Here is a 15,404-nt window from a genome sequence, read left to right as displayed (position 1 = left end):
AACTCAACTCAAATAGATTGTTTTGTGTATTCAAATGTAACTTTGACCACGTCTGTGGGAGGCTCTCTTTCTTCCGTTATCAGTGTGTTTTAATTGTCAGCCAAGCTGGATGTGTATTAGTCTTTATCCCTGAGTCAATGTTAATTTATTCATATCCTCTTTTCTTTTACTGTGTCAAAATGCAGAGAGAGAGAGAGGGAGGGAGGGAGAGAGAGTGAGAGAGAGAGAAAGGGCTTTGCTCTTCATCTCTAATTAGACTCAAGAGCAAGAGCAGGGCTCATCAGAAAGAGCTTAGAACACATCTAATTGATGAGACTACCACACTGGCTGAGATCTCACGCTGAGATCTCACACAGACACACACACACACACACACACACACAGAGTGTTTAAGGTCCCTTACTGCCAGGACCAGGCTCGTCCTGCTCATCGGGGAAAAGATCGTCGAGAGTCTCCTTAGTGGAGTCAGTGTCTTTCTCCTCCTGAGAGTCACAGACAGGAGAAAAACAACAGAGAGAGAGAGAGAGAGAGAGACCCTTTTTAATAACAGCAGTGCAGAATAAAGCAGTGGAGGGAACTCTCTGCATTCAGGAAAGTCCTACAGTAACAGCAACATCAATGCAAAGTTCTGCTGAAGGTTTATTATTCTGGCATAGCATACATTATAAATGGCATCTTGAATTTGGTTGCAGTGTGTACATGCAGTGTGTACATGCAGTACTTGAGTGCACGTGTGTGTGTGTGTGTGCGTGTGCGCGTATGAGTGTGTCTCACCGATGGACTAAGGTCTTGGTCATACTTCTTGAGCTGGTTCATGAACTCCAGATGCTTTTTCTCCTCCTCCAGCTGTGCTACGCTCTGTTCACTCTTCTGCAGCCTCTGCTGTGTGCCTGCCAGCTCATCCCTCAGCCATTGGTTCTCCTGGCACAGCCTCCGCACCTAGACACACACAGCCATGGTGTGTGTGTTTGTGAGGAAACTCTCCTCTTCCAAAGCAGTCAGTGTGACGGCCTATGCGGGCATATCAAGTTCTGTACAGATCCCTTTTAGCCCCACTGATCTAACAGCCATAACTCTAACCTTCACAAATTCCAGTGCTGCATTTCCCAAAATACAAAACTATTCCGTCCATCTAACCTCTAAAACTTACAAAGCAAGTTAGTGAGACAACCTTACAGACATCTGCCTGTACCAGTTAGGCAACTTACAGACATCTACCTACACCACTTAGGCCACTTACTGTACGTTCACACTGAGCGCGGCGAGAGCGTCAAAGTGACCGGAAGTCATTCATTTTCAATGAGAGCCAGCGTCTTTAAGCGGCGAAGAGTGTCGCGGCAAAGGGCGTCGCGGCGAGGGTGGTTTGGGCGTCAAAATACAGTTGAAGTTCGGTTAACTTTATGGTAATGAGATATGACGCGGTTGGGCGGCAACCAATAGAAACTTGGAAGTGCTCCGCTCTAGAGAATTGTAGAGAACACGACAGTATAAACTATTGTTCCCACAAAACTTTTGGTCCTAAGCAAAATGGAGGAGAAACTGATTATATCGGTGGTGGGTTTCCCCATGTTGTACTGTAATGTAGGTTATGCACAAACGTTAGTGTTAATTAAAGACCAAGGCTAGTAAACGTGTCCTATAAACTCCATGCTGGAATTTGACCTAGCCTATCATTAACACAAAAGACACACAACAACAAAAAGCTTTTAAGTAGTGTTTTTCATTAGTTAATTTTGTTACGAAATATGTAATTAGCATTGTTTATTTATTTCTGTCATCGGTTGATTTCGCACCTTCACATTTAAACTATCTCATAAGGTTAACTGATAGCCTACTGGTGGTCAGTCAGCACAAAGATACCGCTCGACCTGTTTGTTTGCTTTATAGCCCCTTTAAAAACATTTGCATAACCAAGCTTTCCGAAGGAACTTGTACCCGCCTATTTCATCAACGGCAGAGCGTCCACAGTGTTCAACAGCGTCGTTGGCAGGGAGGTTTGGGCGACTCTTGACGCTCTCGCCGCTCTCAGTGTGAACGTACAGTTACAGACAACTGCCTACACCAGTTAGGCCACTTACAGTCAACTGCCTACACCAGTTAGGTACGGGTGTAACGATACATCGTGGTGCAAAAATGTGACGGTACGCATTGTATTGGACGCAGTTGGACAGTTCACATTGTATAAGTTGGATGGTTTTGGTCATCAGCTCTAATTGTATTTGTGTATTATTATCATCACTAAACATACACTTTATTTCAAATGTTTAGACATCAAGGCCTCACGTTTTACATGTTTCAGTCATAGACAAAAAGAAGAGGTTTCAGTAGCAGACTAGCAGCGTCAGCGCAAGGAGTAATGAGTGTGGCTGGAACTGAGATTGAAATCGAGGATGCGTCATCCTTCTTTAAATCAGAAGTGTGGCAACATTTTGGCTTTCCGATCATTCAGCAGGAGAATGGCGACAAATTAACTGACAAAACGAAGACGGTATACACTGTAGAAAAACTATCAGCTACACTACTGCTAGTACCACAAATATGATGCAGCATCTACAACGCCACCACAACGACAAACTCCGGCCAGGAGATGTGAAAAAGAAAGTGCTTAATGGCAAAACTTCTCTTGAAAAAAGTTTTTGCATCCATTTTGCAAGAGCACAAGATATCACCAAATCCATCGGAGTGTTTATTGCTAAAGACATGAGACCGTTCTCAGTCGACATCAAAGGATTTCGCCTACTATTTAAGCTTAAATAGTAGGCAAAATCCTTCGTTGTCAACTACCGTCTTAAGACGCTAGAGCCCAAATACAACATTCTGTCACGCCTGCACTTTAGTCAGTCTGTAATACCGGCCTTGTACAACGAAGCAAAAACCAAAGCGACAGAAATTCTGAAAAGTGCAGAGAGTTAGCTCAGTAACTTGTGTCTAAATTTGAGTGCTATGTGTTGAGGTGCAATTTTAATATTTTCATATTAAAATACAAACAGACCCATTCAATTTAATATTTTATATCTGAAGAGCCTTTTTTTGTCTAGCTTTCAAAGAATTCCTCCTAGAGTCAAGCTTTTGGTTTACAAAAAGACAACAATAGTTCAGCATTGTTAATGCATCTAAAATAAATCCATCGTTTTCATTCCAGTGTCAGTTCAATTGATTTTCTTAAAATATTGTGGAAGCATCGAACCATAAACATAGTATTGTGAATAAAATCGAACCGTGAACTTAATGTATCGTTACATCCTTAGTATCTCAGTATGACAGTGTAAGAGGTGGGAACATGTTTCTGCGTGTACCTCAGTATGACAAGGTAAGAGCATGTCTGCACAAGAGCACCTGTGACTGTGCACAATGGATAACGGATAAACATGCTGCAGCATGTATGTATGTATACAAGAGAGTTAGAGTTTCTGTGTGTGTGTGTGTGTGTGTATCTACCTGTGCCCGTAGCTTCTGTTTCTCAGCCTCCACTGCACTCAGGTGGCCTGATAGTGCCATCATTACCTACAGGGGGGAAGACAGGGAGGATGGGAGACAGGGAAATAAATCAGTATGAATGGCTGTATTGCCAGATGCCCTCCTTCTCTCTCTCCTCAGTTAATGTGTTCCCTCTCTCCCTCCTCTCTCTGACCTGCGCCTCGCTCAGGCCCAGTTCCAGCATGTCCAGAGAGCGGCGGATCATGGAGCTCTTCTCCTCCACAGCACGGCCCTCCTGGCTCTGTTTGAGGCAGTGCAGCGTGCCAGCGAGCCCCTCCAGGATGGCCTGGTGCTCTGCCTTCAGCGCCTCCAAACCCTGCATCACCTCCCGTGTCTGAGACAGGAGCTCATCCTGGGTGAGCTTGTCCCCGGGGTCCCCCGCCTCCCCCACCTCCGGCATACACAAAACACTCGACATGTCCTCACGCATTCTGTGGGGGGGTGGAGAAAAATGACTTAGGAGGAGCAGAGGACTCTGAGGGTTAGACTGATGGGAGAGAGAGACTGCTCCCAGAGACTGTTGGGTGAAATGCATGTGCCTGATTGGCTCAGACTGTGTCATTAATGTTTGAATGAATGAATGAATAATGCCATTTATGTGCTTTTTCATTCATATTAAAAGCTCAATGTGATTTTCAGAGCCATTAAAAAAATCAATGATTTAAAAAAAACAAACAAACAAAAAAAGAAAAAAAAAAACATGGTGGGAAAATCACCAATCACCAAAAGGAAGAGAAAAGGTTGCAATGAAATAAAGAAAAAACTGGGACATTTCTTGAGTTGGGGGTTATGGAAGGTCTCTAATGCGCTGTGGCAAACTGTCCTTGTACATTTCCTCTGGTAATGTTCGGTCTAATGGTTTCTGGTAAAGACAAATCATGAAAGAAAATGGAAAAACAATGGTTTCCTTTCTGAAGGCAACATTTAGTCCTGACGTGTAGTATCCTGTGGCAGGCTCTCCTCTCCTGCCCTCTCCTGCCATACAGACCCTACACTGGTTATCATTCTTACACTGTCACTCTACCTGTCTCCCTCTCCCGCCATACAGACCCTACACTGGTTATCATTCTTACACTGTCACTCTACCTGTCGCCCTCTCCCGCCATACAGACCCTACACTGGTTATCATTCTTACACTGTCACTCTACCTGTCGCCCTCTCCCGCCATACAGACCCTACACTGGTTATCATTCTTACACTGTCACTCTACCTGTCTCCCTCTCCGGCCATACAGACCCTACAGTGGTTATCATTCTTACACTGTCACTCTACCTGTCTCCCTCTCCCGCCATACAGACCCTACACTGGTTATCATTCTTACACTGTCACTCTACCTGTCTCCCTCTCCCGCCATACAGACCCTACACTGGTTATCATTCTTACACTGTCACTCTACCTGTCGCCCTCTCCCGCCATACAGACCCTACACTGGTTATCATTCTTACACCGTCACTTTAACTGTCTTACAGCATGGGCAACCTGCCAAAGCCAATATTACAGTTATCTAAATCATGCATTTATTACAACCAGCTACTGTAAAACAGAACAGACATTAAACCAGGAGTCATTCCACTTGCATCAACCAAACCTGTCATCACGGTTTGATCTGAGCTGGACACCTGTACGACGACGTCCAAGGTTGCACTGCAGCCAAACCCAGTCAGACCACATACCTGCTCCCCAGACAGCCCAACACACAGCAACCTGAGAAGGAACTTTACAACTGAGACATGAACCTACCAAACTTACAGTGAGTCAGACATTAGCACACACTGCCCAGTGCTTTCCACAGACCGTCTCTGTGCATGCATTGTGGCTTTGTGTTGACTGTTCTCTGATTAGTCCCTGTAGCCCTAAGGCAGCTCATTGCACAGCACTGTACAGAGAGAATGTGAGTGTAGAGACAGAGTACAGCCTGCACAATAGACCAGCTTTCCTGTGCCAAGCAAATTCTTTTCTTTCAGTGCAATTTGCTCAGTGAAACTGTAAACTGTGAATGTGACTTCAGAGGGGACATGGGTACAGTTTGATTAGTTTTTTGCTGATTTATTACTGCAGTGCAGGAAAGAGGAAAGAGGAAAGAAGAACTGTGAATCCGTGAGAGAACCTGACCTGATGATGGTGGTAAACCGTGTGGGCATTTGGGTGCTTTAGAGGAGGGGAAACAAACTAAAACTGCAGGGCTGATCATAATGTTTCATTGCCGATTTGCCCCCAGAGCAGGGCACATGCCTGCCCTCTGACATGGAGAATAATAGGTTTCTCTGGATAAGGATGCCAACTAGAGGAATAAATATAACTGGCATAATATAATATAATATAATATAATATATGTTGATTCATATATAGATATAGCTCTTTATATAAGACATGAAGAAAGCAAATGTCTCCATGTCTTAATACAAAAGGCAATGCAGTGCACTCACATGGAAAGGTTTCCCAAAGTAATGCCCCACCCTTTTTATGACTCGCAGATTTTAAATGATTTTTCAGTTTCAATCAAACATGCAACACTGGGTGAGTCGCTGTAGCTCCATGACAGGTGACTAGTTGATCTGAACGTAAGAAAAGTGGGTTAAATGTTGAGTTTGATAGCTGACTGGTTGATCTGAATGTAAGAGAAGTGGGTTAAATGTTGAGTTTGATAGCTGACTGGTTGATCTGAACGTAAGAGAAGTGGGTTAAATGGTGAAGAGTTTATTCTGCTGTCGGGGAGACTGTATCCTAAAAAAAGTTAAGTAATGTAAAGAGTATAGCCTAACCAACCAAATTAAAACATTTCCCACATAAATAATGAATTTATCACCTTATTTTTGAGCTGATGTCAATCAAAATAAGCCATTGCTTTAGTGTCCATGCTTAAATGAAGGAAAGCTCAAAAGCACAAGTAGCCATAAGCTCTATAAAGACAGAGGTCATTCGACACCTTAACTACAGCTTAATTAGAACTAGCATTGGAGTCTGGAGGATGTTACTGACAGAAATGTACCAAGCAGATTAAAAACACAAAAATCTTTTAAAGCAACCAAGAAAAGGGCGCCTTGTGATTTCTTGATCCAGATCTAGATGTGCCTTTGCTCTTAGGCAACAGTCTAATGAGTACAGTTTCCAAAGTGAATGGGCAAATGCCAGCAGAGAGTTCACAATAGATGGCACAGCATCCTGTCAACACAAACAGTGTCCAAATCTCATTGGTACAGGGTCCTGACAACCAGGAAGGCATTATGTACAGGCCACGTCATCTGAGGAATCATTTAAGATTCCTGCATCCATATGACTGGAAATCCATCCTACAAAGGGAATGAACTGTGCATCATGCAGTGAGTCTGTCTCACTGTTCCAAACCAATTATCAATAGGCTACATTTCACACGGTCTTCTCTTGTCTGGATCCTCCTCCTGTTCATTTAGGATAACCTATTGCTACCACTCATAAAAATAAACAAATAAATAAATCAAAAACTAAATCCACAGTCATGGGTCATGGGCTTTGAAGTCAAACCAACAACATCTTAAAATATTATGATTTGTCTGACTCCACTGACAGCAACGTTAAACCAAACCAATGCTGGATTCATCACAACAGCATGAGGCAGTCAGCAAAGTAATGTACATTCCTCAAGAACCATTCTAACGGAAAAAAACTTCTCTCTTTCTCTCTCTCTCTAGCAGTGACCTGCACATAATAGGATTATAGACAAAAGAATCTATAGCACACCATGCAAGTCATAAATACCATTAGCCCCCTCTAACAGTCTTAGCAAAAGCAATTACAAAGAAAGAATCAAACTTACATAAAGATAAAAAACAGGTCAAACAGAACAGAGAGGTGCTTTTTTAAAGTACAGTACCATATGAACCTTTATTCTCATTCTCTACTCTAAAGACTAATTTAAGAGATTTTTCTCCACTGCCTTTAGTCTTTTACGATGACCATCCACCTCCACCATCTACCTACTCAGCAAGTGCTGCATACATATGACCGTACTATGATGCAGCCTACAATTTCTGTCCTTAAAAAGCATAAACAAACTGGTGGCATTGAGCTGGCTAATGAAGAGGAGACATCTTTCCATGGAGTTGTCTCTCCATTAAAACAACATCTGACGGCTCCAGTTTTGAATGATCCCCACACTATTTTCTCCCGGGCTCCCCAATAAATAAAACGTCACTATCCTTGATGTTGCCACGATACAATTCACCAGACAAGGATGGAGTGATGTTGCTAGGTTACTGGGTGAGGCAGACGAGGCTTGGGCTCAAAGAGGAGCCATTTGAAAATCCAAAGAGCAAGAACAGGAAACAAAGGGTGTAAACTCCTAACCTCTACCAAAGCACTGATCCTGACCCACATGAGATACAGTGACCAGTTTGTCTATTGACAATGACTTTTTCTCATTAGTACAACAAACCAGCAATCAAAACCTTTTACCAAAAAAAAAAGCCCATAAAGAAATGCTGAAAGAAGAACTTGCCCAGGGCACTGACAGCATATGTCTTTTAGAAGCATGATAGCACTTTCCCAGGTCTCAGGAATGCGGCTGCTGGTGGCTCTGCCAATGGCGGTTACAGAGGACAACTAAGCTAGTAAAGAAAGCAAAGAACAGAGAGCAGAAAGTCCAAACAATCCCTCAGAGTGATTAAGAGAAAGTTACTAATTCAGCATGTGACAGCCAGGAGGGGAAGGAAGCCCTGAACTATGCTGACGGTCAGCAGACTGACTGAGCTCGTTTCACGTTCATACGTACACACACACATACATACATACACACACACATACATACGTGTACACACACACATACATACGTGTACACACACATACATACATACGTGTACACACACATACATACATACGTGTACACACACACACATACATACGTGTACACACACACACATACGTGTACACACACACACATACGTGTACACACACACATACATACGTGTACACACACATACATACATACGTGTACACATACATACACACATACATACGTGTACACACACACACGATTTTCCTTTCCTGTACATAGGGGCTGGAAGAAGCAACTTTGCTCTAATTCCAAGGAAAGTCAAGTGACTTTAAAGAAAAACTGGCACAAATTTCAATCATATTAAAGTTCAAAGGCAAAAAAGTTAATACTGCTTGATTTGAAGCTCTGCACAGATAAGAGTTAGTCCACTTTCCTCAGAGCTGATCTGGCAGATCCAACAAATCACAACAGTTTCATCTAACAAAGACAATTCAAAAAGTTAGCATGCACCAAATGAAGAAACAGGGACATGGAAGCAAGTAAACATCCTGATAAAAAGAAAGAAAAAAAATGAATATAGCCAATGAATAAATTAGTCTGACCAATAAATAAGTTAATGGGAAACACCAACTTTGCCACTAATTGAAAATCGACGATGAGCAGCCACATTCCCTGTTTGTTAGGGCACAGTCTGTGGAGAAGAGTCCACACTGAGCGGACGGTTTCTTAGTGCTGATTAGTGGAGGAATGGACAGCAGTGTCCTACTGATAGCACTAAAACCTCAGGCAGGAGCTGAAAAAGCAAGTTTAAATCCAGTTAATCAAAGCATCAGCTCCCAGTGCAAAGGTTGTTTCTTTTCACACATGAAATATACTGAATATCTGCGATCCTAACATATACAAGAATACAGTATTTGATACCAGTGTTACACTTTCCCTTTAGCATGAGGTATTCAGGTGATTTCACTTAAGTGGTTAGAGTCAGCTGTGGTCAGTTGATCTCAGAGAGACACATTTAACTTTTTTTAATGCTAAAAGCAAATTTTTTTATGGCTGTATGTCTATCATTTTTGCTGCTGTGCTGTCCTCCACAGTCATCAACATGATGTATTTTTCCACCAAAGAACTTGAGTGAATCTGTTTGGTTTGATCAGAGGTGTGGGAGTTTGCTGGGTGTAGCAGTATTATCACAGCTGAGGAAAGGGGAAGGAACTAAACCACAGCACAGATTTAGTTTTTGTTCTGTAACACAGGGAAGGTAGGGGCAGTATTTCCTTAAACCTGAAATCACAGCTAACCAAATCACTAAGCTGGTTTTAAAAGCTACCTCCCAACACACAAGACATGAAACCAAAAGAAAAGAAAGACAGGAGTATATACACAGTAACAAGCAAAAGAAAAGTGCTTGACAAAAACTGGTCAATCATTTTAAACAGCCATGGTGCACTCCACTTTTACTGAACACACATGCAAGTCATGTACATGCAAACCAACCACAATTTACAGCATAATTAAAATAAAGCAAACTTTGTATTGATAGGATCTCCAGTGTAGGTGAGCTGTGTCGGCACAAACCCAATAGGCACAATGACATGGTGCCTAGGAGATGAGGGACCTGTTATCCTGGGATGTGTATGTCACCTCCACCAAACTCTAGGTTGACTGTGCATGGCTTTTGATCATCCTGTCTTATGTACATGAGACTTACATCTATGCCATTAATGGCCCCAGAAACAAACAGCAGCCACTGCAGTAGTCAACGAGTCTGCATCCAGCCACACACACGCACACCCCTCCCTGCCCAACAGACACGTTTTTAGGGAGACAGGAAGAGAGAAGTATGTCTCCTAAATACAGCTACCTCTGGAATACCAATGAAGAACAACCACAAACAAAGACCTATCAGTGGCCGTCAACACCCCTTTCCCGATGCTGTGACTAGCTACATTCAGCTGAAAAACCTAGAAGATGTCATTGAAAAATGGATATTTGCAAAGTGTAGGAAAGTATGAAGTAACCTGCAGTGATCGGACGATGAAAACTACATTAACGACAATAATCAGACACAGTAACGTTATTTGACTGCTCATGGGCATACGTTTATCTTTTACAAGCTATTCTGGAATTAGTATAACTCCTTCACGGTCTATACAAAAAAACAAACGTGGATCAAATTGTTCGCCTGCAAATCAATCGGCACTGGAAACGTTACAAAGCACTGGCTAGCACGCCCGGTACTAAGGTTTAATACGACGATGCCTAACTAGCTAACTTCGATAAGATAAGGTGTTTCAGAGTGATTTAGGTTACTCGTTTCAGTTTTCACAAAATGCTGATTCTAAATTGCAGTGTCATGTCATTAAAAGCTGAGGGTTATTGGTCTAATCTGATATCTCTGTCAATGCAAAATAAACGATAAAATTAAATGTCCCTTAAACAAATGCGCTTGACACTCCCAGCTCTTACAGTGTGCTACTGAATTAGGTTAGCAACCTGGCTAGCCGGCTAGCTTGTTGGGCAAGTTGGTAGTTAGCTTACCGTTCAGCGGAACATGTAGTCGCCAACTATTTTGACAGGTTTTGACCCGCGCTTGTAATCCAGGGACCCTTTTGTCACGTATCACAGCTTGTCCGATTACTTGTACACCTAGATATATGTGTTTCGAGCTCAGATTGAGCAGTCCGTCCGGCAAAACAAGTAATCTCTTGCAACTATCCTCAGCTCTTCCGGACCATGGCAGAGGAAGTTCTTCAACCAGTGAGTCAGTGTGTGTTTGATAGGTTATCTCTCGAAGTGGGCGAGCGCTGTCACAGCAACAGTTCTCTGATCGAAACTGTAAGACTAAGAAACCAAGGGAGTAATGTCCTTCGTTACTCTGTGATCACAGAATGTTTTATTGCGCATAGCTACAAGCACTAACTATGGTGCACAAAGCTGCGAACACGCATCTGTACAAAGTCTGTCGCGATGCGTATTATCATCACTTTGCGCCACACAATTCTCTTCCTATCAACTATGTCATGCAGAGATTTCAGGAAACGCAGTCGATTGGTAGATTTCATCAAATGGAAATCTCATTGCATCTCATTAGCTTTTAAAATGCGCTGCATATAATTTTTTCCCCAAATGGTTTTCGCCAACTCAACAAATGATTGAAATGAATCATATTTAACCAGAGTTAACAATGTCAAATCAACACATTAAACTCAATATGCTGCTTGTTGTGATTAAACGATATGCATGCTTACACTATCTTCATGCCCAGTAACCTTTCAGAGCCAAATGCTGACCTAATAACTGACGGTCCCGTTTGCATGTTATTAATACGAGGTCGTAAGAAGATTTCGAGGAAGGGAGTTTCCCGGAGCTGTGGCACACAACAAATTCTGTTTGATAATACGTCTCACAAGGGAAATGGCTTTCCGTACAGTCAAGCACTCCAGACATTCTAAAGGTACATATTCCATAAGGGAGGAAAGATAAAATCTGTAACCAAGGGCTCAGAACATAATCAAATCAGAAAGAGCCGCTCACTTTGGAGACGACAGTAACCATAAAGATAGGACTGAAACACACCACACTATACAGGTCAAATGAATAAGAACGGATACAGTCAGGAATTAGGAAAGAACTTCCGCCCTGCATTATTTCAGTTTCTGATCATCTGACATCTGCAGTTCTCTGTTTTTATTTATACCTTTTAAATATATCATTATTATTAATCAAATCGCGAAGTGACGCACAGTGGATTCTATTAACTGGCGTTTCTTGTCAAGGTATAAACACTCAGCTAATGGATCTGAGAAATGGCCTTTGTCAGAAGAAGAAGCCGCAAACTCTGTTACATTCCCAGTCATTTACGTGTCCTCGCTGAACATGAACTTGATGACAGATCCCAGGATTTCTCCAGGTAGGTATGAGACAATATCATTATTCCTTTCTTGGTCGGGATTTGATTGGCCAGCTGCCTGGCTGGTTGTTTAGTTGATGTACTGAATGAGAGAGAAAGAAAGAATTGATTGATAAAAGGCACATCTAAAATCACATCTGTACTGAATGAGAGAGAAAGAAAGAATTGATTGATAAAAGGCACATCTATAAGAACATAAAGTATTGAGTATAGTGGGTAAGGAAGACTGGATGGTTGTATTCAGACCATGTGTTACACTTAAACCAGCTGCTTTTCCACCCCATGACTCTGAGAACAAATACTTTAATTGAGCATCTAATTCTTAGAACCACTTTGTTCATTTAGATGGGAAGCGGAACCTCATGGACACATTGTGGGCTCAGAGAACCAGGAAGTCAACATAATTCTGGACATTGGTGGCAGCTTATCTCTCATCAGTGAAGTGCTGAGCCTGTGTATTTCAGCACTAAAACACCGTCCCCTGGTGAAGATCTTTCAAATTACACACACCCTAGCTACTGGTCATTTTCAGCTCATTGCAACAGTGCACCATAGTACACACGTTCTCAGTATAAATGTATTTGTTGTGAGGGACTCAAGGCTATATGCACTTCTTGGATGGGATTTAGCTCAGGTTAGCTGGTCATATAAGCCTTGTGAATTGCCTGATACCTCTGATGACCTGAAGAGGGTGAACTTTCTTCTGCATGACAACCGTGATGATTGTAGCAGTAGCTGCACTGATCTAGGTAGAACAGATCTGATCACACACACAACACTCAAAACTATACCACACCCCCTCCAAAAAATGTTTATGGAACCCACAAAAATATTGTCTTTAAGCTGTTGTTTTCGCGTCAAGTTTCAAGATTATTTAGAGCCCAATATCACTGTTTACAGTCTCAAAGGGTTTTACATGCCCACAACAATCAAAATCAAAACAGGATGGCACCCCTTGACTTAATCGTCATGGTGGGCAAGAAAAAACTCCCCAAAAAGCCAGGTGTAACCGGAATAACAGGGAAAAATGGGAGAAATCTTGAGAAGGACCACAGAGAGAGTAGACCCCTTCTTGGCCAGACAGGTATGCAATAGGTGTCGACCCAGCGGGCAATTACAATTTCAAGTAAATACAGAACACAAAGGGGATGGCGATGCTGACAGGGGGATGAAAGATGGTAACACCTGGATGGATCTGTCCGGAGGGCAAGAGGAGTCAGGATCAGTGGTATCTCAGGAGTAGCATGTAGCATGTGTGGCTCGACAGAGAGAGAGAGGTTGTTAGATATGCTCATTTCCACATAATGGTTAAGGGACAATGTACATCGTGTGCCGAGAAGGGACTCTGGCAAGACTAGCTATTACAGCATAGCTAAAAGGGAGAGCTAGAAGGTAATATGGACATGAGGGCACTCTGGGACACAAGGCAGCCACCCACTCCACCGTCAACAAACCTGAGCGAACGCTTCTAAAATGCACTGTGAGGGGGTGACAGCATCCCAACATCCCAGTTCACCAAACACTCTATGCCCGAGATCCCTCCAGATCTGCTCCTTTACCTAATAAAGAGCTATTAACAAAAGGCTTGACTAAACAAATATTTTTTCAGCCTAGATTTAAACATTGAGACTGTGTCTGAGTCTCAAACACTAATTGGGAGGCAGTACCATAACTGTGGGGCTCTGTAAGAGATGGCTCTGCCCCCTGCTGTAGCCTTCACAATTCGAGGTGCTAGCAAATGGCCTGCACCTTTAGATCTACGTAAGCGTGGCAGATCATAAAAGACCAGACATTTGGTCAGGTACTGTGACGCAAGACCATTTAGTGCCTTATAGGTTAATAGTAAGATTTTATAATCAATGCGAGATTTAATTGGGAGCCAGTGCAGTGTGGATAAAATAGGAGTGATGTGGTCATATCTTTTGGTTCTAGTAAGAACTCTGGCTGCTGCATTCTAGACTAACTGCAGCTTATTTATACACCTACTAGAACATCCAGACAGTAAGGCATTACAATAGTCTAACCTAGAGGTAATGAAAGCATGAACTAGTTTTTCTGCATTGTGAAATGACATTGCATTTCTTATCTTGTTAATATTTCTGAGATGAAAGAGGGCTACCCTGGTAATATTACCTACATGAGCTTCAAATGAAAGACTGGAGTCAATAATTACACCAAGGTCTTTTACTGCCGCACATGATGAAAAAGAAAGGCCAGCCAGAGTTACTACATGATCAGAAAGCCTTCTCCTAGCTGCATGCGGTCCTAATACTTCTGTCTTTTCAGAGTTAAGTAAGAGGAAGTTAGTAAGCATCCAGTGCCTAATATTGTTTACACATGATGAGGCCTAAATCCTGACTGATACATTTCATGAATGTTGTTCCTATGTAGGTATGAGCATAGCTGCTGTGCTACAGCCTTTTCAAGGATCTTGGAGATAAAGGGGAGGTTTGATATTGGCCTATAGTTGGACAACGAACAGGGGTTGAGGTCAGGTTTTTTAATTAGGGGTTTGATAACTGCTAGTTTAAAGGATTTAGGTACATAGCCAGTGCTAAGGGAGGAATTGAGAAGAGGTTCAATGACTACTGGTAGTACCTGTTTGAGGAAATGTTTAGGTAAGGGATCTAATACACAAGTTGGTGACTTTGATGAAAAAATTAGTGGTGTTAATTCGGTTGCTTGAAGGGGAGTAAAACTATCTAATTGCTGATCTGACATAGTTATATTGTTATCTACAGTGTTAGTTATCATATGATCTGGTTTTAAATTTATAGTCTGAATTGTTTGCCTGATATTTTCAATTTTGCTACTGAAAAAATTCATGAAGTCGTCTCCACTGTATATTGACGGTTTCCAAGGTGCTTTTATTCCTAGTTAGTTTTGATACAATATTAAATAAGAATCTAGGATTGTTTTTGTTAACTTCTATTAGGGTGGAAAGAAAAGTTGATCTAGCAGCACTAAGAGCTTTTCTATAGCTCAGGAGACTCTCCTTCCATCACATCTATGTCATCTACTTTCATTACTAATTACCTTTCAGCAGCAGCAACAATCGTCAGAGTTGGAACAGCAGTTGATGCCATGTCATTCCTTGCTTTCTTTGGGTTCCACAGTGTAGTGGTTATCATGTTTGCTTTACACACAGAAGGTCCTGGGTTCAGTCCCAAGTAGAGCCAGTATCCCTGAAGGTGTCTGGTTGAGTAGAACATAAATATGGATGTTCCCTTTTCAGGGAAGCTCAAGCTTATGAAGTGAATGTTGTTG

General features: G+C 42.1%; 1 protein-coding gene across 2 annotated transcripts in view; it reads right to left on the bottom strand.

Moving 5' to 3' along the window:
- klc1a (kinesin light chain 1a) overlaps positions 1-10,948 on the bottom strand; it is a 34,913-nt gene extending 23,965 nt beyond the window's left edge. For both annotated transcript variants that reach the window (XM_030771116.1, XM_030771117.1), the window contains exons 1-5: positions 10,766-10,948; positions 3,632-3,908; positions 3,439-3,504; positions 775-939; positions 404-482 (exon numbers count right to left, since the gene is read on the bottom strand). In XM_030771116.1, the coding sequence (XP_030626976.1) occupies positions 404-482; positions 775-939; positions 3,439-3,504; positions 3,632-3,907 (586 nt within the window). In that variant the 5' untranslated portion in view covers position 3,908; positions 10,766-10,948. The remainder of the gene's footprint in view (positions 1-403; positions 483-774; positions 940-3,438; positions 3,505-3,631; positions 3,909-10,765) is intronic.
- Positions 10,949-15,404: the final 4,456 nt, after the last annotated feature.

The sequence above is a fragment of the Chanos chanos genome, chromosome 4 (assembly GCF_902362185.1).
Source record: "Chanos chanos chromosome 4, fChaCha1.1, whole genome shotgun sequence".
Classification (NCBI taxonomy): domain Eukaryota; kingdom Metazoa; phylum Chordata; class Actinopteri; order Gonorynchiformes; family Chanidae; genus Chanos; species Chanos chanos.
Note: the sequence above shows the minus strand (reverse complement) of the source record. Positions and strands in the feature narration are given on the sequence as shown.